General features: G+C 38.0%; 2 protein-coding genes across 2 annotated transcripts; both read left to right on the top strand.

The window, feature by feature from the left end:
• The first annotated feature begins 3,359 nt into the window (after window positions 1–3,359).
• LOC114627675 (olfactory receptor 52E8-like) lies at window positions 3,360–4,298 on the top strand. Its single transcript, XM_028775559.1, has one exon. It carries the CDS (start codon window positions 3,360–3,362, stop codon window positions 4,296–4,298), a length of 939 nt encoding a protein of 312 aa, XP_028631392.1.
• Window positions 4,299–15,228: 10,930 nt separating this feature from the next.
• LOC114627663 (olfactory receptor 52E8-like) lies at window positions 15,229–16,182 on the top strand. The gene has a single exon (XM_028775547.1). The coding sequence runs from the start codon at window positions 15,229–15,231 to the stop codon at window positions 16,180–16,182; it is 954 nt and encodes a 317-aa protein (XP_028631380.1).
• Window positions 16,183–24,065: the final 7,883 nt, after the last annotated feature.

A 24,065-nucleotide genomic window follows, 5' to 3' on the forward strand; every position in this document is an offset into this window, starting at 1 on the left:
TCAAACATTAAATTGGAGGAGATAAAATGTTTATGTGCTTATTTCTAGCTTGTAGAATTTCAGTAGAAATTTCTTATTTTATTGTTTTGTTTATTTGAATTTTTACAATATATATAGCTAATTTTGACTGATGGAAATCTTTAAAAACTTCTAGCTAAGCCCATTGTTGCCTTTGCTGCAATGTTGTTGCATTTCTCCTCAACCTCTCTCCTTTTCTTCTGTTTTCTTTCCTTGTCATTCCTTCTCTTTCTTAGTCCTTTTTCTTGGCTCTCTCTCACTTTTAGAGCAATTTTACTGAAACTTATTATGTTACTGTTGATTTGAAAATTATTTAACACTGGAAGTGGTATTCTTAATTTTTTCTAAATTATATCTTTTTCTTTAACTCTTTGTAACTCATGTTAAAGAACAAAAGTAATACAATTCTGCCCAATCTTAAACACTTGTTAGTAATGTCTGATAGGCATACACTGAATTTTCCATTCTGATTTGTGTCTACATGTGTGTGTTGGCCCTAGTATAATATTCTTCCAAATTATTCTGCTATTTCAGCATAGTATCCAGGCATGGTGGCACATAGCTTTAATCCCATCCTATGGGAGGCAGATGGAAGAACATTCCTAAATTCAAGTTCAGCCTGATTTACGCAGCAAGATCCTGGATAACTAGGGCTGTTGTATAGAGATAATCCACCCCACTCCAAAAAAAGAAAAATAAAATTAAACAAAATCAAAATAGCAAGTAAATAAAAGAACTACAATTTAGGATAGGAGTGTTTTTTTTTTTTAAAAAAAAGCATAGCTCCTTTTCTTCTCATAAATGTAGCAACTGACATGATATTAATCCTTGTCTAAATTCTACTTTTTAAATACCACATAAAATGCACTTTTTAAGGTGTTGTTGTTAAAGTGTATCCTTGCACATACTTGGTAAGATCTATACCACTGAACTACAATAGAACCTCTATCCCTCAAAGATGTATTTATAGCTACTTTTCTATTCATTTTTGCATAGGTTGGGTAGGAAAACCTTCATTGAATTGACAAAAATAGCCTTGAGTATCAAGATATAAGATTTCTCTTCGACATTAACAGTCCGAGACCTCAGTGGCTGCTCCAGTTTACGTCTGCTCATTTATTTTGATGGAGGAACAACTCTAGTCTTAGAAAAACCGTTTTTCCACAAAACTGTAGAATACTTGTTTATACATGTCTCAAAGATTTTTAACTTTCTCTGGAACGTAGAATTGGAGGAAATATACCTCAGGTGAATTTAAACTGACTACAATTGTAAAAGACATCAGAAATAATACAAAGCATTTCATAATAATTTGGGGAAAATCTGGTGGTGCTGACTATAATGAGAAATGCAGCCCAAGAAACAAATGAACATTGAAATACTTGGACTGTAGCCCATATCCGGGGGTAACTTTGAGAAGGATCCTGGTACCATCAAGATGTCATAAAACAGCCTCATGTTAAGGGTAGAGGTATTCCTTCAGCTGTAAATGTGAGGGAATTTCATTAATTCAGGAACTATGCTGTTTTTTCCTTCCCTTTGAGTAGCAAGTGATACAGTCTTAAACTTCAAATCATTTCATGGAATCATATCAACAGTTCTTAAATTATCATCGTAGTCATGATGACAACAATAGCAGTATCATCCACTGTTTCCTCTGAGGCAACCAAGTTTGATATGATATGGATTATTTTAAAAAGAAGTGAGCACACAATATTGACGTGAGGAATAGAACACATAAGTTAAAGTCCAAGTGTTAGAGCTTTATGGCTGAGTCAGTCTCTCTTAAAGTAATATTTTCATATCCAAGTTGAATTATGTTGCACTGAATATTGAGAAACCAAGGCCTCATAGAGGACGGTCCTCATTCCAAAGTTCAAAACAAATGTCTTCACCCATTGGTAACAAAATAAAAAACAGCACATATATAGAAAAAGCAAAAGAGTTAATATAGTTCTAAAAAAGGTAAGAATTTTATCCATGCATATATAATTCATTTTATTCTTCTGTGGTAAGTGTTGGGAGATAACCCAATATATGGATATAAAGATAAGAATATTCCTGTGCTAATTTAGCGTTAGGCTATTATATAGGGATTATCCCTTAACCAGCCTTGGACTTTTAGCCCATTTATTAGCATCAGTCCTAAGTTCCGTTTATAAAGTGGGAATTATTATTATTATTACTACTACTATTATTCTATCTTGTGTGTGCATGTGTGTGTGTGTGTGTGTGTGTGTGTGTGTGTGTATACACATGTGAATGCAGTGTCCATGGAGACTAGAGGTTTGGGCATATGCCCCTGGAGCTGAAGTATTAGGTGATAGTAAGCTGTCTTATGTGAGTGGTGGGAACTGACTTGGGTCCTCTGGAAGATCACTATGCATTCTGAATCACCAAGCCATCACTTCAGCTTCTAGAGCAGGCTTTAAATCAAATGAAAAACTGTTTGGTTTATTTCATACTATTTATGTTACTATTGGACTAGTGGGTTTATCTTGCCAGGACAATTGTTACTGGAAGTCAAAGTTGGTTCCTTATTTTTTCTCTTGTAGCATCTACCAATTTTATGAAAATTATCCAGGAGGGATGAAGCTTTCAGGTCAGTACTGGCTTCATTTCTCCATCTTATATAACTAAAATGTGTGATATCTTCAGCAGTAGTATCTGATCATCATGTTCTAGAGAGTAACCAAAAATAATGACAGTAGCTTGTGGACAATCACTCAAAAAAGAGGTAACTCATACACGGCACTGGGCTTTTAGCTGATAGCCTATGTTGTTTCGTTAGCATTATACCCTGATTATAGCTATTTACAGGCAAGTTAAGGAGGAGGAAAGAGTTCCATTGACTATTCATGTAAGTAGGTTATAGTATATTATTTTACACATATGTCTAGTTGAATAAGTGACATTTGAAGGATATTTTTGAAAGCCACAGTATGATCTGTGGTCTGAGCTTGTAATCATTTATCAGTCCAATAACACTTCCCCACAATTCATAAATATACATTTCAAAATAGCCCAGATAAAAGCCTGTGTGCCATGGCTAGGTTCATCTCCCCACTAGACTTAGTTTATATGATGAGAAAAGTTCATCTAGGTTGTCTGGAACAGAGTCTAAATATTCATGGGTTTATTAAGAAATATTCAACTTCATATTCTATTTAATCAGTGAATAGAAAAAGAGAAGAAATACGAAGGAAAACACATTTCTACACTCCATCAGAAGGAATACTACTGACATCCTTTCTGTTCTTCATTATTGGTGCTGATGAAGTATTGTCAAGTCCTGTGTAGATTCCTTCAAATCAGTCTACTCATCAGAGGCTCCTGACAGCATGTCACCAGGCAACAGCTCATGGATTCACCCTTCATCCTTCCTGCTCTTGGGAATCCCAGGATTGGAAGAGTTGCAGTTCTGGCTTGGTTTGCCATTTGGAACAGTCTATCTTATTGCTGTCCTAGGGAATGTCATCATTCTCTTTGTGATCCATCTTGAGCACAGCCTTCATCAGCCTATGTTCTACCTATTGGCCATGTTGGCTCTAACTGACTTGGGCCTGTCTTCGGCAACTGTTCCCAGAGCACTAGGCATATTTTGGTTTGGTTTACATAAGATTGCCTTTAGAGACTGCATAGCTCAAATGTTTTTCATCCATCTGTTTACAGGCATTGAAACATTCATGCTTGTAGCCATGGCCTTTGATCGCTATATTGCCATCTGTAACCCTCTCCGTTATAACACAATCCTCACCACCAGAATAATCTGTATTATTGCTGGGATTGGACTATTCAAAAATTTCATTTTAATTTTTCCACTTATATTTCTCATTCTAAGGCTTTCATTCTGTGAACACAATATAATACCGCACACATATTGTGAGCATATGGGCATTGCCCGGTTGGCATGTGTCAGCATCAAGGTTAATGTATTATTTGGATTAATACTCATATCTATGATACTTCTGGATGTTATTTTGATTGCTCTGTCCTATGTGAAAATTCTTCATGCTGTATTCAAACTCCCATCCTGGGAAGCCAGACTCAAAGCTCTTAATACCTGTGGTTCCCATGTGTGTGTGATCTTGGCCTTCTTCACTCCAGCCTTCTTTTCCTTCTTGACTCATCGATTTGGACACAACATTCCACAGTATATCCACATCCTCCTTGCTAACTTGTATGTAATCATTCCACCTGCTCTTAACCCTCTTATTTATGGGGTGAGAACTAAACAGATTCGAGATAGTGTGGTGATATTTTTTTGTAAGGGAGTTTGACAGTGAGCTTATGACTTGTACCCTTTCAGTTATTTTCTTCATTTAAGAGAAGAACTTACATGTAAATAAACTTAAATAGAATAACTGATTTACAGAATATTATGCTAAACACACATTGTTTCTGTATTCATGGACAGTAAACAAGATAAATAGCAAATATTTTTCCCACTTCTGAGTAAAATATTATTGAATGACAAATGGATTTTTTCTGTTATGAATATTATAATCTTGTTTCAAGGATAAAGAAGCTACAATAGTATTTCTCAATACTATTATACAGAATTCATTGATTGTGGACGGGGTGTTTTTTGATGTTGCTGTCTATCAAGGTTGTACTGTCATTCATAAAGCATTATTTAAGGTGTGGCTTTCAGGAGTGCTGATCAAAGAAACAAATCATAATTCCAATTTCTTTCATGATGAAATTGCATCGCATCATTATATAATGATTGGAAAGAAAATATTGAATAAAATATCAAAGCATCACTTTTTAATCTCTTTTCAGTTTTGAAAACAAACAACTGCAGCAATTACATAGGGTCAAATATGGAAATAATCCTTTGGATTCAAGCAAGAAGAAATTCTCCTAGATGACAAAGAAAATACAATGGAAAAATAAAGATACAGTACTAAAGTACAGAGAAATAAAAAGAGGAAAGACAACAAAACTCCTAGGAAAACCATCAGGAAGCCTCTCATGACAGAGTGAATCTCCTGTTTATATTGAACTGTAGGAGGAGCTAAGGTGGGAGGAGTAAAGAGAGGAAGAGGAAAAGGAAGAGGAGGAGCTAGAGAGAGCAGAGATGTATGAGGAAGAAGAGTCACATAGGTATGGAGAGCAGTCGTGGGTAACAACTTATATTTAGGTTAGGTAATTGGGAAACAACTCTAATTGTACGGGCATATTGTTATTGAGCATTGCCAAACATATAAAGCCTTTGATTAATCTTTAAGCATTAGAGTCTCATTTCCTTACTGGGTCTACGTGGATGGCAGGATGGTCTGGGCAATGCCCAGCCTTGCAGAGATAGCGTGGAAGATTAACAGAGCCATCTCCCACACTGGTGTCTCATGAGTGGCAGGGCTGGTGTTTCTGGCCTCTGGCCATTGCTAGATGCAGTGCACACGCAGCCTCTTGCCGCGGAACATGGGGTCTGAGCTAGGCAGAGCTGCTGCTGCTAGATAGTCAGCCCAAGAAAACACCGTTTTAAATAATTACTTCAACATTGAACCACTAAAAGTTTTACAAAAATATCTTTGTCTCAGATAAGCTAGGGCAAAAAATTTACCAAAATCTTTTAATTTCACTTGCTACACAACAAATACCAGGTCTTTCAGAGTGTGTGTGTGTGTGTGTGTGTGTGTGTGTGCCAATTAGAAGACTCTATAGATAGACAAGAGTTTAGAATCCCTTCCAAGCATGAAGGAATTTTTCTAGATGGCAAGTATGTCTTTTTCACATACATTCTAGAAATGCACTGTAATCAGAGGATGAGTCAGGGATACATTAAGTCTTCATGAGAGACTCTTAACTCATCCTCTGACCTTCATAGTTCCTATACTGATAGTGATCATAACTCTTATCATGCCTGGGCCTAAATTCTCCCTGTCCCAGGATGACCTTGAACTTCAGAATAGGAATGCCTTTTATCTGCCTGCTTTTGTATCTTTCTGACAAGCTGTCTCATAGTACAGCTGCCTCTGTTCTTTTAGGCCCGTGAAGCTACTCATGTAATTCATATTGCAATTTTACATTTTGCATAGTCGAGAAATCCTGTTTACATATTTTTGAACTCATGTTTTCAGAGTTTTTTGCCACATTCTTAAGGGCTGTGGGCACATCATCCCTCAGAGTTATTGTCAGCAAATAGGCTTTGCCTGTCTACTTTGTGCCTGCATCAGAGCCAAAATATTTGGTCTTAGCAGCATTTCTCACTTGCTCCTGGATGTGGTTCTTATTATTCTCTCTTGTATCAAGATCCTCTATGCAGTGTTTTGTCTACCCTCTTAGGAGGCCAGACCCATGGCTCTTAATATGTGTGGTACTCATATACATGTATAATATATAATATATATTATATAATAGACATAATGTATATATAAATACAAATTACAATATACACAATAGATATATTATATAAAATTTGTATATAAATATACACATTACAATACTATATATACACACACACGAAGCATACCCATCACTAGGGAGGCTGAGGCATAAAGGTTTCCGGGTAGCAATCAACATGGGCTACATAGTAATACCCAGATGTTCAATATTAGTAAAATTAACTAATTTAGTTATTTTCATTTCATTCTATTATTATACTTGAATTTTTATATATTCAAGTGCTGTTAGAGCTTATACTTCCATTCATTGAACAAATTATCTCTCATTAATTTTTTTCACAGCAATATGATTTTATTTTTTAAAACATCTGAGAAGAGCTGATGTGTTTGATATGAAATTAGGAGAAGGCAAGTGTGCATATTAAGGAATCACACTGGAAAGTGTTCAGGCTGCGTTTGTCCATGGTATAGCACATTTTGTAAATGTTTTAAAGTCTGAAGAATAGAAGTTTTTGATGTGGTTAGAATTTCTGTTGTACATTTGTAAATTAAATCTTCCTTGTACTTAAGTTTCTTATATACTTTATTATTTATTTTTTGTTTATTTGCTTTATTGACATCTATAATAGCCTATTAAATCTCCAATTTTGCCTTATATGTCTAACAGTTTCTATAATAATATTATTCATCAGAGTTATTTGCTGAGTCATTTGGTGATTAGATAGTCCTCCTGGCCATATTTTTTCTGCCTTATGTTCTTATCTTCCATTATTTATTTTGGGGTAGTGGGCTGTGAGAGGCAGCTGGGTACCTGATCAAGCAGGCTTTGAACCCTGGAGACCTTCAGGGACCATAGGAGTTTGGCCTTGCTCCTGGGCCCCTGACTCCTTTCACATAATTTCAGACACCAACAGAGAAGTCTGTGGCCATTGGTCATGTAGGACAACACTCCTACTATCCCCTCCACAGGTAGAGGGCGTGACTACAAGCCACAGAGCCCCAAGACAGATCTCCATATTAATGAGATACCTAAAGGCCAGAGGGCGTGGCCAATTAAGGATTCCTTCCTAGACCCTCCTCCTTGCAAAAGGTATTTAACCACAGGCCCACCCTGAGAATACCAGGATATAGATTCATACATTTTCCACCATGACAATAAATATCTTAACATCATAGCTTATGACCATGGACTATTTCTCTTCTTTGGGACATGTTGTGGGGAACTGTGGAGGTCTTCGACTACCATCTAATCTCCTACCGATGACCTCTCTACACTTCCAGCCTCAGAGGCCCAGCAACTCACACAGGCAAGCCAAACAGCCATGACTTAGCTAAGCCATTTGTCATGACTAAGAGTCTCATCCCATGGGGACACAGTCAGAGCTCCTCGTTCCCCCTCCTCCATTCAGCTGCAGGTCGATCCAGCCTGTACACCCCCTTCTCAACCCTTCTGCAGCCTCTCAGCTGTCCCTGGAAGCCCAAGGGCCTGAGAACCAGTCAGTTCCTGGTTGCCTTTTGGTCTGGGGACCCCCAACTCAAGAGCTCCATGCCCTGCAGGACCTCAGACTGTGTTCTTCCACCTGCAGAGCAGAGTCCCGAAGCTTCTCACAGCCCAATGTCTGCCCAGCGCTGGTGTGGAGTGAACACAGTCAAATTCCCATGCCTCTGCCTCTCTGAGCCTTGGTCCTTGCCCCTTGTGGGTGGCAGATGTGAGACCCACAATTCAACCCAGCAGTGGACCCATGTATGCTACAACTCAACAATTTATTATATGTATTTGATGGGCTTCATATTCATCTGATATCACCACTGCTGTTTCTGCCTTGTTTTGCCTCTCCCAGGACATATTTGCCTGTTTTGTGACATCTCTTTGCTGGTTATCTGGTTTGATAAGACTCCCTTTAGCGTAATATTGCTTCCGTGTTGTCTGAGAGGCTGCCTCTTATATGAGCCTGAACTTAAGTTTAGATAAGTTTAGTGCTCCAAAAGTGAAGAAATTAAAGAGTTTATATAATGGAAATATTCTTTCTCAGTCCTTTTTATGTTAACTTTACATTTTCATCATTACACAGGAGGCAGAGATATAAGTTCCCACTGTTGGGTGCCAAGGAGCCAGGAATTCGAAGGAAGAAGGATCCTCTTGTACTTGGCAAGAGTGAAGATCTGGGTTTTTTCATTGTTTATTCCTCAGAATATAGTGCTGTTTTCTCACCCACTGTTAAAATTAGAGTTCAGAGTAAGGAAAAATATGAACTCCCCTCTTTTCAAGAGCTACATATGAGGAAGAGATAACAAAACTGATAAGTACTATAATAACAACAAATATGATTATTTTGTTATCTACTACTGAAAAACATCTCATCTATCATATTAACTATGTTGTATCATATAGTTATAATTTTTGACCAGCATTTTCCTGCATCTGGATTCACGGAGAAGAAATGTTTTAGTAAGTCAAGCCACATCCCTCTATTTCTCATGCCAATAAACAGAAAGTTTAAGATTTCTAAACCTTTGAAATTAGAGATGTGACATAGTCTAAATCTATCTTTGTAAATTTGTCAATAGAAGCAGTACAAAGAGAGAAGGGGAAGAAACAGGTTTGAATAAAAGATTATACACAATGTCCTCAAAGGAAAAGAAATCTGCATGATTTAGATTACTATATTTTGATGTTTTTATTAAATAAAGCCATGATAAGTAAAACAGATAAGTTTAGTTCTCCAGTAGTGAGTAAATTAGAGTAGAAAAAGACAGAGGTGCCAAATTGAGAGTCTACAAGCAGACCCACATATCTCATTGGATCTGGGTATTTAAAAGCAAAGTAGTCTTGGATATGAATTTAAGAGTGGTCAGCAAAAGTAAAAGGAGGCCCATAAAGCATCTTCCTCTTGAGCATCTTCTTTACAAGGACCTGCTGACTTTTCGTTTAAACTACATAGCATCAAATCATGGAGCTAAAGGGCAGAGTTGAGGTCACAGATCTCATGTCTACCTTCACTTCTGACATTTTCATTCTCAACTCTCCCAAACTAATCTTAGTTCATTAATGTACTAGATGGACTCATAAAAATCACTCAAGGTATTTGATTCATGGATACAGTTTCTTACAGGGAAAGGGTGTGGATTACAGTTAGACACAGAAAGACACACTTTCTCTTTCTGATTTTTATTAATTAGTTCATTCAGGATAACTCATATAATGGAACCATGTTACCTAGCCTGCTCAATTATAAGTTCTGTTTCTTTTATGTCATTTTTAAAAAATCAGCATTACACTCTGTTGAGCACTCTTTTGTTTTGATTTGAATGTTCTTGATGCATTTTCATTTTCAATATTTATTATGGTTTTTGGTTTTTAAAATATCTCTTTAAAGTGTGTCATGTATTTGACCCATACTAATCTGTGGGGCAGTGGGCTATGAGAAAATCCAGAAAGCTTGGTAGAAAGAACTGAAGCCCCAGGAACCTTGGTCTGAAGAAGATCTGTAGGACGGCAGGCTGCTTCGAACTTTTCCAGAGCCAATGGCCCTCTTAGCTTCCCCTCCCCACGGCCCCCTCCCACAGAGAGGTCCATGGCCTTTATCACGTAGGAATAACACCTCCATGCAAATAAGACATCCCCAAGCCCTCAAACCAAACCAATAGAAGTTATCTGTTCTCCCCCCAAAACTGTATATATCTCCAGAGCTCAAAGTAAAGTTTGCTGTGTGGTGTAAGACCTCCTGCTGTCGGAGTGCTTTCGCAATCCCTCGCCAGTCGCGGCTATCCTGCGCATTTCAAAGGACAACAACTCTCCTCTCCTCTCAGTGGGCAGAGCGAACTGAGAGAGCTGTAACACTTTTCTTCCGTGGGCTCTCACAAGCTGCCCCCAGAAAGAGGGAACTGAAAGAGCAAGTAACACTCTCCCGCATTTGGAGGCTGGGACAGAGGTCCTGCTCCGAGCAACTGAAAAGTGTGCTGTGCCCCAGCTCACAGCTGCGATCTCCCTCTTCGCTGCTGCCACCTCTGGGGGTCGCGAGTGGAGGCCGCCGCAGAGCACGAGCCCCACTGTCCCGCTGGCTACCAAGGGCCCTGGGCCAGCTCCGCCAGCGCCTTCCACGCCCCCGACCCCAGAGTACATCTGCCACCCCTGTGGGCCTGGCCTGGGGCGGCCCGTGGCCGCCATTTCCATGCCTGCTGCCCCACCCCAGGCTGTGCCACCACTGTCCTCGGTGCCCTGCGGCAGTTCTGCCAGCCTGCAATCCCTAGGCATGAGCAGTGCACAACACTAATCTATCTTTCTTTCTTTCTTTCTTTCTTTCTTTCTTTCTTTCTTTCTTTCTTTCTTTTGGTTTTTTTTTTTTGTTTGTTTTTTTGTTTTTTGAGACAGGGATTCTCTGTGTAGCCCTGGACATCCTAGAACTCACTCTGTAGACCAGGCTGGCCTCATACTCAGAAATCCACCTGCCTCTGCCTCCCACGTTCTGGGATTAAAGGCGTCCGCCACCATCGACCAGCCCATACTAATCTTTCATAGCTTCTTCATTCTTTCTACTTCTTTTCCCACTACTACAAGTTTACTTCTAAAAGTCTTACTTACATTTTGATAATATTCTCTCTCTTTCTCTCTCTCTCTCTCTCTTTCTCTCTCTCTCTCACACACACACGCACACACACATACTCACACAATATATATTTATATATATCATTTTATGTAATATATATATCATATATATGTATATATATCAACTTAAATTCACAACTGAGAGGAAAAATTTTAGTGTTTCTGGGTCTGGTTTATTTCATGTAATATGATGATCTCAAGTTGCATATACTTTCCAGGAAACAATGTAACTGTATTCTTATTGCTGAACAACACCCAAAGGTACACACACCACATTTTCTTTGTCTATTCAGAGGATTAGGACTAGGATTCCTAGTCACCAAACTTTCAGTATTGTGAATATTGTTGTGTTTTCTCCAATGTATGATTATATTAGTTGAGTAGATTAGTAAGATGTGCCGTAGACACCTGATCAGTATGTTCCTTTTACCCTATTATTTTTTTTACAACAAATACTCCAGCAGGGCGTGGGTGTGAGGTATGCTATGGTTCATCATAGCTGAAATGTCCACATTTATTTTATGTTTCTGTTGTTGTAGTCAAGATGCTGTCTAGGAGCATCTTTCTGCCCCTCTCTTATTTGGCCTACTCAGTTTCTTATAACTAACTTAGGATTTTTAATAGTCCCCATTGTTTGTGTTAATGAACTTGCTGAGGATTGTACAGATATAGGTTGTATGTGTGTCAGAGCTTGGCTTAGGGTGGCTGTGAGATGCCATGTGAGTGCTTGAAAGCAAGCTCAAGTACTCCATAAGAGCTATAACTGCCCAGCAATCTATCCACCGTATAAGAAGATTATTGGCACTGGTTTTGGCAGTGATTTTTTTTAATTGACTCCAGAAGCACAGGTGAGAAAGCAAAAACAGGCTTTGTATCAATGTGAGAGGCATAGATAATTGAAAGAAACAAAGTAACAGCAATAGTCCCTTGCAATTATATCTTATATGCACAAAGAGTGACTGAGGGGAAGAACTCTCCAGAGTCCACACACTGTGCCCCATCAAGATTCCCATGATACTGTGGTTGCATTGTTAGGGGAAATGGGCCCATGGAAAATACATAAATTACTTCTGCTCAGCAAGCAAGTAGTGTGCCACAGGATTATCTTGACTGACATTTCATAGTGACTTAAAAAACAAGGTAAGTTATGTTGTGTTTAGACCAAGAAAAATTATTAAGGGAGATGGAGAAAGGGTGCCTGCCCAGAGAGAATGAGGAGATGGAGGAATTGTGAATGTGTAAGTACCAGATGCAGAAAAAACCATACTTATGCAACCTCCAAGGCTGTTCCTTCCCTGCATACACTTTGTGGCATGGCCATACAAATTTTCACATATAAAACTAAGAAAAAAATATCTAGGGATGGCTTTGCACCAATGTCTGATTTTTATTTAGCTGCTATTTCTGATACTGTATAACTGAGTGGTTCAGTCTGAACTGCAAGAAGAGACAGACTGTACTTCTCTGTTTACAAGAGGCATCAAGGGGAACCAAATGTATGAATTAGTGAGTTTATGTCTAAGTTTAACATGGACTATGGCTGTTTAGAATAGACATTTATGAAATAGGACCCAGAAAGCAGAGAGGAAACTCTGAGAGAGGACACATATTCTATAATACATAGTTGGACATGCGATTGCAGAATTGAGTGCAGAAAAGAAAGTCCAGGTACTTATCTTCTCTGTGCTTATAAGTGGACACATGATTGTGTGAGAACATGATGGTCTCCTGAGAGGTCCACAGGCAAAAGGTTCTATGGTTTGTAGCCTCGATGTTATTATCAGATTCTTCTCTATGAAGCCTCTGCCATTGTCCTGGACATCAGTCACATAAGACTCATCAGCCTACTACTGAGTCTTCCTGAGGTCAGTGCAAGACCATAGATTGCTTTTTTCCATATTGATTAGTCAGCATGCTTCCATTTCTTCTACTTTGATCTTATTCTTTTTCTATAACAAAATGCCTTTTTTTCTTTACCTCTAATTCTTTGGTGTGGGAAATACCTCAGAGTTTGATAGCTCAGTTGGCAAAGAACTTGACTTCTAAGCATGAAACACTAAATTTTATCCTCCTCAGACTACACAAATAGCAGGACAAATTTTGGCACACAGTTGTAATACCTGGGCTGTGAAAATGGGTTAAGGTAGGTCCCTGGGGCAGGATGACAAACCAATTGAGCTTACTAGGTGATCTTCATGTCAATTAGAGAATTTGTGGTAAAATAAAAAATAAATATAAAAGTTAAATAGTGTAGGTGGTAGCAGAGGATAACCATCTGAGGCTTATATTTGCATATGCACACACTTTCATGCCTACCCTCATACACTTTTGTGTATACTTGTTTATATCCATAGACATTCATTCTCATTGCCAAAGTTCCAGTCTTTTCCTTGGACATTTTCTTAACCCCTTCTGTTCTTCACAGTGATCTGTGCATAATCTACCATATCATTTTCATTACAAGATAAGTCAATGTTTTTTGGCAGGAAATTTTTTTAAATGTCATATTTGGAGTTCTGGAGGGAGTGTATGATCAGTTTTAATTAAATTTGTCTTCAGATTGCCTGGTTGACTGTAGTACTTGTAGAATCCCTGTAAAGACGTGATGGAATGAATTGTCAAAATGCTTCCCCAACTATAATACTGTGCATGTTCTCAACAAATGAAAAATAGAACTACAACTGCATGTCATGAAGGATCATGTAGTAAATTTAAAAACTGTAGTTTTAGTTTCCTTAATATCAGCTGTCTAGGAGATACACACATGTCCACACCTACATACACCCATGTGTATGCACATGAACACAGTGTTCCTCAAACAACTACTAAAATTATCAAATTATTTTTCATTCCTGCAGTGTTTTATAGGCCTCAAATGAGTGCGTTAGGAATATATATGTGTCATATGTTTAAAGAAACACTGGAATGGTTAAATATTTTTCAAGTCCAAAGATAGAACTCTATTTCTTAATTTAATTTAAAAAATTTCATATAACATATTCGATCATAGTTGATTCTTTCTTCCACAACTCCATGACTTCCCCTACCCACACACATAAAAAAAATCCCAAGACATGCTTCATTCATAAACATATCTGGTAGACACATTGAATTTTTCAACAGTTGCATCTTGTTAAATATGAATATATTCTTTGTGTACAATTATACATGACAGTCAATTACTTCCACATTATTAATACCATAATTTTTTTGTAAATAAGTGAATAAATGAACTTCATGCTTGTTTTCTTCAGGAGTTTAATTTACTACTTGTTCATAGTTTACTGTAATAGCAAAGTTTATTGAACATGGTACCGGGATGGAATCAGAGAAGGAACTAAATAGAAATGTTTTGAGTACTTCTATCTCTTCCATATACATAGGTTGAAGTATATTGGAAAATTATATATCTATCTCTTCCCATAGATGGTCCATATATGGAGAATTTCCCACTGGATGCATTATTCATTCATTGACCAAATGAAAGTTTTGTCCATGTTAATACAATCTTTCAATTCATGTTTTCATCATAGCTAAAAACAAACAAAATGATCTTTATCAAGTACATTTTCCTCTAATTGTCTTTACTTTTCAAACCTGGTGAGACTTTCTAATAGAGTTATAATGGACATGAATGATTTACTTCCTATCATAAAAATTAAAACACCTACAGCTTTATCTCTTCATCTAAATATGAAAATATAAAGAACTTCTACATGACACAGCTTTTTCATGAAACAAATCAAAGGAAGATAAGTTGTTTTTCCTGGTCTTAGAACAGTATCAACTCTGTACATAACAGCACATACAAACAACATTGTATACACAACACTTGGGGGTTTCAGCTTTCCAAATAGGGAAGGGCAAAAATAACGGGTGCCTGAGTAATTCTTATACTTATTAAGCAAAAGCATATGTAACACTACTTTGCAGTCCAACACTGGAATTTCACTCTTCATCTATTCCTGGCCAGTCTGTACTCTTCCTTTATTCTTGCTTCTCTTCTTTATATCAGTTTCTGTTCTTACATGAGTTCAGTGTAATAATGGTGGCTCTATAGCTGATCCCATGTGAAATTCTGGGAACTTACACATGAAATGAAGAGACCATTTTACTTATTCTACAAATATGAACAGAATATTTAAAGGTTATTTTTATATGTTATCAGGAATGAAGATAAAAAGCTAAGTAGACAAAGAAAAAGCATACTAATCATACATTAATACTTACTTGTATTCAGCACAGTATCTATCTATGACTGAGAGAATGTCCCTGTCTAATGACACACAAGTCCATCCTTCTTCATTCCTCCTGCTGGGCATCCCAGGGCTAGAAGACGCACACGTCTGGATTGGATTTCCCTTTTGTTTTCTCTATCTCATTGCAGTCCTGGGGAATGCTGCTGTTTTATTTGTGATCCAAACTGAACATAGTCTTCATGAGCCCATGTACTACTTCCTAGCCATGTTGGATTCTATTGACCTGGGTCTGGCCACAACCACCATCCCCAAAATGTTGGGCATCTTCTGGTTCAATCTCAGGGAAATATCTTTTGGAGGCTGCCTTTCTCAGATGTTCTTCATCCATTTCTTTACAGCCATGGAAAGCATTATGTTGTTGGCCATGGGCTTTGACCGCTACATTGCCATTTGCAAGCCTCTTCAATATACTGTCATCCTCACCACAAAAGTCATTGGGGTCATCACAGGTATTGCTGTGCTGCGGAGCCTATACATGGTTCTTCCACTGGTGTTTCTCCTCCTGAGACTACCCTACTGTGGGCATCACATCATCCCTCATACTTATTGTGAGCACATGGGCATTGCCAGACTAGCTTGTGCCAGCATCAAAGTCAACATCATGTTTGGTCTTAGCAACATTGCTCTCTTGCTCCTGGATGTGGTTCTCATTGTTTTTTCCTATGTCAGGATCCTCTATGCAGTGTTCTGCCTGCCCTCCCGGGAGGCCAGGCTCAAAGCTCTCAATACCTGTGGCTCTCATATAGGTGTTATCTTAACCTTTTTTACTCCAGCATTTTTCTCCTTCTTGACACATCGTTTTGGCCACAATGTGCCCCAATATATCCACATTTTCTTGGCCAACCTCTATGTGGTTGTCCCACCAGCCCTTAATCCTGTGATCTATGGGGTAAGGACCAAGCAGATTCGGGAGAGAGTGATGAGGATTTTGTTCCAGAAAGATCACTAGCCAATGGCAATTTGGATAGTTGTTCTAGAATTTGTCTCATGGGTTATTAAAAGTAGTTATTTTGTATCTAGTCCATAGAAAATTGGAAAAAAAAGGACAAACTTACTGTTACCAAATGTCATTTAACTCTGAATCAAACACTTTATTTTCCAAGGTTGTATTGGGAATATTGGAATCCTTATGAAAATCTATTTCTGTAACCATTTTGTTAATTTCGCTGGATCTTGAATATGGTCCCATGTGTAAGACAGTTTCCTTTTTTTAGAGAATATATTGATGTTTGGGAAAGTTATATGACCTATCTGAATTTCATTGTTAGCAGAAAGTAGCAATTTAGGCCAAAGATTTCCCCAAATTGTGACCATTTTCTTTTCCCATGATTTTTATATTGTAATACAACGCAAAATATTCCTACTTACTGCAAAAGCATTATGGGTAGATTAAGTGGATTCTAGGATGATGGTACCAGTGATAATGATATTAACAACTTACTTCATTATTGTATGACATAAGCTTACTGTAAAATACCAGGTACTCAGGGATGTTGATAAGAATGCTCATTCATTCATTGCTTTTACTAGAAACTTCCGTAACTATTAATGTGATTTTCCCATGCAATTTGGAAAGCAAACAGAGAAAGGACATTAGAAATTAATGTAATGTAAAGAGATGATGATATAGCTTTGATACAGCATGTAATGTATAAGCAGAAATAAAATTTAATTCTATTTGCTGAACAAGTATTACTTAGGATACATTTGATAAAATTTTATGATACATGATAATAACACAAATATTTTGTACATACTTACATGTCCACATAAAGTACATATAAGTAAATGTATTTAAACAGTTTTCTTGTCCCACATATAATTTTTTGAACAGTAGGATGATAAAAACAGTGTGTTTTGTAATCACTCTCATAGGAAATAAAAGGTAAGTTTAAAAGTGGTGTATATAAATATTTCTGAAGGTTTAGAATGTCTCAGTACGGATAGAGGAAGGGCACAGAAAGTCCACCCCAACCTGAACCTATGGGCATTGATTTCTCCTAGAGGAGGGAGAATAAGTTTCTTCAGGAATGTCAGCCCTGAAATACTACCCATGCTCCAGTAGATGGCCCTACACACATGCACATTTAAGCATAATGAAGTGAACATAGTGGTGGAGAGAGAGATAGAGAGAGAGGAGAGGAGAGGAGAGGAGAGGAGAGGAGAGGGGAGGAGAGGAGAGGAGAGGAGAGGAGCAGGGCAGGGCAGGAATGGAAGGGAGAAGAGGAACAGAGTGAAAGGAACAGGAAGAGGGAAAAGCAAAGGGAGAGGGAGAGAACACTAAAGTGTTAGGAGGATAAGGGAGTATTTGGGCTGATGGTTTGGGGCACAGACTTGACCAAAAAAACATTATATGCACTTATAAAATTTTCAAAGGATAAAAATAAGGGGCCCTCTGGAGACCATTCCACCTGGGTATCCATCCCATGTGCAGTCTCCAATGGTACACACTGATGTGGATAATAGGAAGTGCATGCTGACAGGAGTCTGATATAGCTGTCTCCTTAGAGGTCTGCAAGAATCTGACATATTCAGAGGCAGATGCTCACATCTAACCGTTGAACTGATCAAGGGGTTCTCAATGGAGGAGTTAGAGTGAAGACTGAAGGAGCTGAAAGGATTTTTGGCCCCATGGGGAGAGCTACAATACCAACCAACCAGAGCTCACAGGGTCTAAACTACCAGCCTGGGAGCACTTAGGGAGGGACCCATGGCTCCAGCTGTATATGTAGGGGAGGATGGCCTTGTTGGGCATAGGTGGGAAAGGAGATCCTTGGTCCCATGAAGTCTGGGAAAATTCGAGGGTGGGGAGGTGAGAGTGGGGGAGTAGGTAGGGGTACATCCGCAGAGAAGCAGGAGGAAGGTCGACGGGATAGAGGGTTCCTGGGTGGGTGCGGGGATGGGGTAAGCGGATAACATCTGAACTGTAAATAAAATATCTAATAAAAAATGAAAATGACTTCTGTATTTCTGTACACTCAAATGTTTTAAAAAGTATTATTTAGTCCCTGGGAGCTCTGGGGGTGGGGGTGGGAGAGGTCTGGTTGTTTGGTATTATTGTCCTTCCTATGAGGTTGCAAATCCCTTCAGCTCCTTCAGTCCTTTTTCTAACTCCTTCATTGGGGACCCCTACTGGAAACCCCATGTTCATTCCAATGGTTGGTTGTGAGCATCCCCTCTGTATTTATCAGGCTCTGGCAGAGCTTCTCAGGAGACAGCTCTATCAGGCGCCTGTCAGCATGCACTTCTTGGCATCCACAATAGTGTCTGGGTTTGGTGATTGTATATGGGATGGATCCCCAGGTAGGGCAGTCTCCGGATGGCCCCTCCTTTAATCTCTGCTCCACACTTTGTCTATGTATTTGATCCCCTGAGTATTTTGTTCCCCCTTCTAAGAAGAGCCAAAGCATCCACACTTTGGTCTTCTTTCTTCTTCAGCTTCATGTGGTCTATGAGTTGTATCTTGGGTATTCTGAGCATTTTGGATAATATCCACTTATCAGTGAGTGCATACCATGTGTGTTCTTTTGTGATTGGGCTATCTCACTCAGTATGATATTTCTAGTTCCATCCATTTGCCCAAGAATTTCACGAATTCGTTGTTTTTAATAGCTGAGTAGTACTCCACTGTGTAAATATACCACATTTTCTATATCCATTGCTCTGTTGAAGGATATCTGGGTTCTTTCCAGCTTCTAGCTATTATATATAAGGCTACTATGAACAAAGTGGAACATGTGTTCTTGTTATGTGTTGGAGAAACTTTTGGGTATATGCCCAGGAGTAGTTTAACCAAGAAATACACATGGAGGGACCTATGGCTCCAGCCACATATGTGGCAGAGGATGGCCTTGTCAGGCATCAATGGGAGAAGAGGCTCCTGGTCCTGTGAAGGCTTGATGCCCCATTGTAGGGAAATTTGTGGGCAGGGAGGTGGGAGTGGATGGGTGGTTGGGGGAACACCCTTATAGAATCAGGGAAAGAGGTATGAGATAGGTGATTTCGGGGGCAACCGGGAAAGGGGATGCCTACCATTTGAAATGTAAATAAAGAAAATATCAAATAAAATAAAAAATATTATTTAGAAATAAAAATAAAGACTTAAAATTATTTTGGAGAAATAAAATGTTAGGGAAAAGGCTTTGGAAAAATATGCATTGTTATAATCAAGGCAGAATTACTCAGCAGATGTGTTCTTGATCTCACAATAGTTGTGTTTATGGACACAGTATTTGCACAAAGACTAGGCCTGTACACATTGTGCCATGTAGAAATGGCATGAGGTCCCACTTTCCTCTGAGAACATACAGACAGATAATGGTAGCAGCTAGTAGGACTAGGTAGCTATGACTCATGAGACCTGATAACTCTTTTAGTATTAATAAGCGTTTAATGGTCACTAGAGACATATTTTCTACACGATGAACTACTGGTAAGTATTCCAGGCTCTGGTGAGTTATCCCTCACTCCAGATCCTGTGATAAACATTAATAAAATGTTGTTGGTCACCAAAGAAAATGGAAAAGAAAAGAAGAAAAACATGAAAACACCAAGAAGAAAAGCTGAGAAGGGACTCAGTGTGAGTGCAAAGGGAAAAAGCAGGGCACTAGGAGTAAATGAAAGCATCATGATGAAATCTATTGTTATTCATAATTAAGAAATTCTGGTAAAAGTACATCACTGTAAAAGCCTTCCACTCATAAAAGATTCTACAGAGTCCACAATTGATATGTCAAGGGAAAAATTAAGCAGCACTTATAGACACCACATTGAACTTCCCTCTTGTCCTCTCCCTATTTAATTTGTTCACTTATTTCCTTCTTATTTTTATTTAAAAGTGGTCAGTGCATATGTATATATGTATTATGTATTATATAAGTGTGCCACCATACATGTGTGTATTGGGGTGGTATTGTGTGGCCTTAAATGTGTGTGACCGTCAGAAGCCAACTTATAAAAGTTAGTTCTCTTTCCACCGTGTTGATCTGAGAGGGTCAGACTCAGGTTTGGCAGGCTTAGAAGCATAAATACATTGACAGATACATTAAAAAAGGAAAATGACACTCAAAAGGAAATAAGGTAGAGAGTTATTTAGGAAAACTCAGGACATCAACCTCTGGTCTCTACTTGTGTGCATATACATGTACACATACACATGCATACATATATACACAATATAATACAATCCTAGATGCAATTACTGTGCTAGAGATGGAATGTATTCCATTAAATTGACTGCAGATTGAAAACTGAGGAAGAAAACACTAGTGAACCTGAATAGAGGCCATTTAAAATGGACAAAATAAATATGTAAGCAAATAATGCTTGAAAATTTATGAATCTATTGAAAACTGTAAACCAATAAAGAAGAAGCTCAATGAATGCCCAGTAAAAAAAAGTCATAAATAAAAGTATGCCAAAAACATGGTGACTAATTTTTTTTCATGTTGAACATTTTAGTAATTTTACATTTCAGTCTGTATATTTAAGAATGCAATCAACATTTTAATTGAAAGAAAAAATTAAGCCAGTGCAAATGTCTTCCCTGGAGCAATTTCTGAGGTTGGCTTAGTGAACTCTCTTTACTTCTCTTGGGCTTGTTGGAGCAAGTGTGTCACTGTGGGGATGGACTATGAGACCCTCCACCTTACCACACAGGAGCCAGTCTTCTAGTAGCCTTCAGATGAAGATCTAGAACTCTCAGCTCCTCTTGCACTATGTCTGAGTAATGGACATTGCCATGCTCCCACCTTGATGATAATAACCTGAACCTCTAAACCTAAAACCAGCCCCAATGAAATGTCATTATTAAAAAAGAAGTGGTTAGTGCTCAGTTAAAAATTACATACAGTAAAAATACGCATAGTGATCATGTGGTATATGTGTACATTGTTAAATCAATGAGCGTATTTATTAAAATTTATAGTTCACTGATTTCTAGACTACATTCCTCTCATAAATGAAGGCTTTGTTGTCTGATCATATATACACATTTAATTTCTTCTCAGTTGTAGGTAAACACTGCTCTGATTATTGCTTAGTGAGGACTACAGCCTTACCCTCTACAGGTAAATGAGATCATAATACAGTACAATTTAACATGCTAAAGCTGTATCAATGTTTGTCATCTCAGCATAACCTAGTCAGTTCTGACTGATTCCATTTCTATAAACTGATGCCCTGCACATAGACTCATAGCTACCCCTGATTCCTCTCCTGTTCTCTCTCACCCCTCTGTATGTACATATATATGTTGTGTGTGTGTGTGCATGTGTGCTATATTCAGTGACAACTGCAAAGAAGAAGCTAGTTTTGGGGTAGCATTATTATTTTGTCTTTGCTTAGATGGGATTATGGAAGTGACTATTGTTTTTGTTTTACTTTATTACTGTTGAGATGCCACTGTAGGTCTAATAGCTGACAGCTACTGAAATTGTCTTTTTTCTTATACGCAAATCAGACCCAGTTGCAAAAAAAGATAGTTCAGTTTGTGAAGTACTTGCCTTGCAAGCTTGAAGAATTGAGTTACAGGACTGTAGCCCATATAAAAAAGTAGGGGTGGTGTACTTGCTTGCAATCCCATTGTGGGGGCATCAAAAGACAGAGTTCTTGAAACCCTTGGCTACTTGGTGAACTCTTGTCCAGTGAGAGACTTTGTTATTCGTCTTTTTTGGTTAGTAAAAAGCTTATATCCACCTTTATACACATATAAACACTCACTAGAGAAGAAAGCCAGACCCCAGGACTCCATACATCAACAGTTAAGCACGGTATATATCATTCCTGTGATGACCTAAAATAGTGAATTTTATCTGAATTTGTATTTTTATTATAAATCTTCTAACTCCCTTCTAAAAGAAATTGAAGAGGAACTCTTAGAAATTTTACTGGTTCTAATAAAAGGGTATCAACTTGAGAGTAGAGGGAGCATGGGAGGGGTTTGAGGGAGGGTAACTGGGGAAGGAAAATGAGGAGAGAATGATGTAATTCAATTTCAATGAAAACATTTTTTAAAATTTTTTTTATTGGATGTTTTATTTACATTTCATATGTTGTCCGCTTACCCCATCCCCCACTCACCCAGGAACCCCCTATCCCCTCACCCCCCTCCTTCTTCTCTGTGGATGTAACCTCTATCTAACCCCCCCACTCCTACCTCCCCACCCTCAAGATTCCCACCCCCTGTGGCGTCCAAAGTTTACTAGTTCTCTGAAATTCTTAAGCTTGAGAGTTAACTGTTTGCATATTTATAAGTGATTAGCATAATAATAAGACTTGGTTTAGTATATAAATAAGACTTGGTTTCAAGAGGGAAAGAAATACAAACATGAAACATATTTGAATAAATAATCTGAATAATTGGGATGGCTTTCCAGTTCACAAGTAACATAAAGTTAGGGCTTGACTTCATCGTGAGCAAGAAAATGTTTTGATTTAAAAATAACTCAATCATGAGAGAATGTAACAGTCCTAGATAACAAGATAGGGAATTTACAGTGGCTCTGATATTCTTGTGGGATGAGTGGGAACAGAGTAACTAGAAATTAACAAGTTTAAAATTATAGAATTATGCAAGTAGGAGAATCGAAGGGAGAAATTCTGAAGTCTCAAGGGGTCCCTTGCAGGTGTACTTTTTATGCCCATATGTCTGTGTGGTAATTACACATTATCTTTGTGACCTGATACCACAAAGACCCAGGGGAGTGACAGTTCTTGGTCAAGGAGGAAGATTTTAAACTACAGCATTAACTTGAGCCTCTATTTGACAACCTTGGAGTAGTAATTACTACAGATTCTGTCAACAGCATTTCTGTCTGAAGGTGGTGAATTTGGTATCAGCTTGGCTACAATGTGAATTTGGTCAGAAAATTGAGAAGTCTTGAAGTAAGATCTATTGATTTAATCCCTTCATTATTTTTATATAATTCAAATATTAATTTGGAGGAGATAAAATATTTATGTGCTTATTTATAGCTGGTAGAACTTCAGAAGAAATTGCTCAGTTTATTGTTTTGTTTATTTGACTTTTTACAGTAAATGTAACTAATTTTGTACTATGGAAGTCTTTAATAAATTCTAGCTAAGCACACTGTTGCCTTTGCTGCAGTGTTGCTGCATTTCTCCTCAGTCTCTTTCTTTTTCTTCTGTTTTCTTTCCTTGTCATTCCTCCTCTCTCTTAGTTACTACTCCTTTTTCTTGGCTCTCTCTCTTTTAGAGCAGTTTTACTGAAACTTATTATGTTACTAGTGATTTGAAAATTGTTTAACAATGGAAGTGGTATTCTTATTTTTTTTCGAAATTATAACTTTTTCTTTAACTTTTTGTAACTCATGTTGAAGAAAAAGTAATCCAGTTTGCCCAATCTCAATTACTTGGAGGCAATGTCTGAAAGCATTCACTGTATTTCTGACACACCTGTGTATGTTAACCCTTGTATTACATTCTTCCAAATTATTCTGCTGTTTCAGCATAGTAGCCAAGCAGTGGCGGCATATAGCTTTAATCCCAGCACATGGGAAGCAGATGGAGGAAAATCTCTTAAGTTCAAGGTCAGCCTGATCTACAGAGCAAGTTTCAGAATGGCCCGGGGCTGTTACAAAGAGACACCCTGCCCCCATCCCCAACTCCCCAGAACACAAGAAAACAAAAAAACCAAAAAGTCAAAAACAAAATAGTAATAATTGTAGCAAGTAAATAAAGTACAACAATTTTAAAATATGAGGTTTTTAAAAGCATTGCACCTTCTCTTCTCATAAATATAATAATTGACATGATAATAATCCTGGTCTAAGGTCTACTCTTTATATACTACATAATGAAATGTAGTTTTAA

This window comes from Grammomys surdaster, unplaced genomic scaffold (genome assembly GCF_004785775.1).
Source record: "Grammomys surdaster isolate TR1022 unplaced genomic scaffold, NIH_TR_1.0 256, whole genome shotgun sequence".
In the NCBI taxonomy this organism is placed as follows: domain Eukaryota; kingdom Metazoa; phylum Chordata; class Mammalia; order Rodentia; family Muridae; genus Grammomys; species Grammomys surdaster.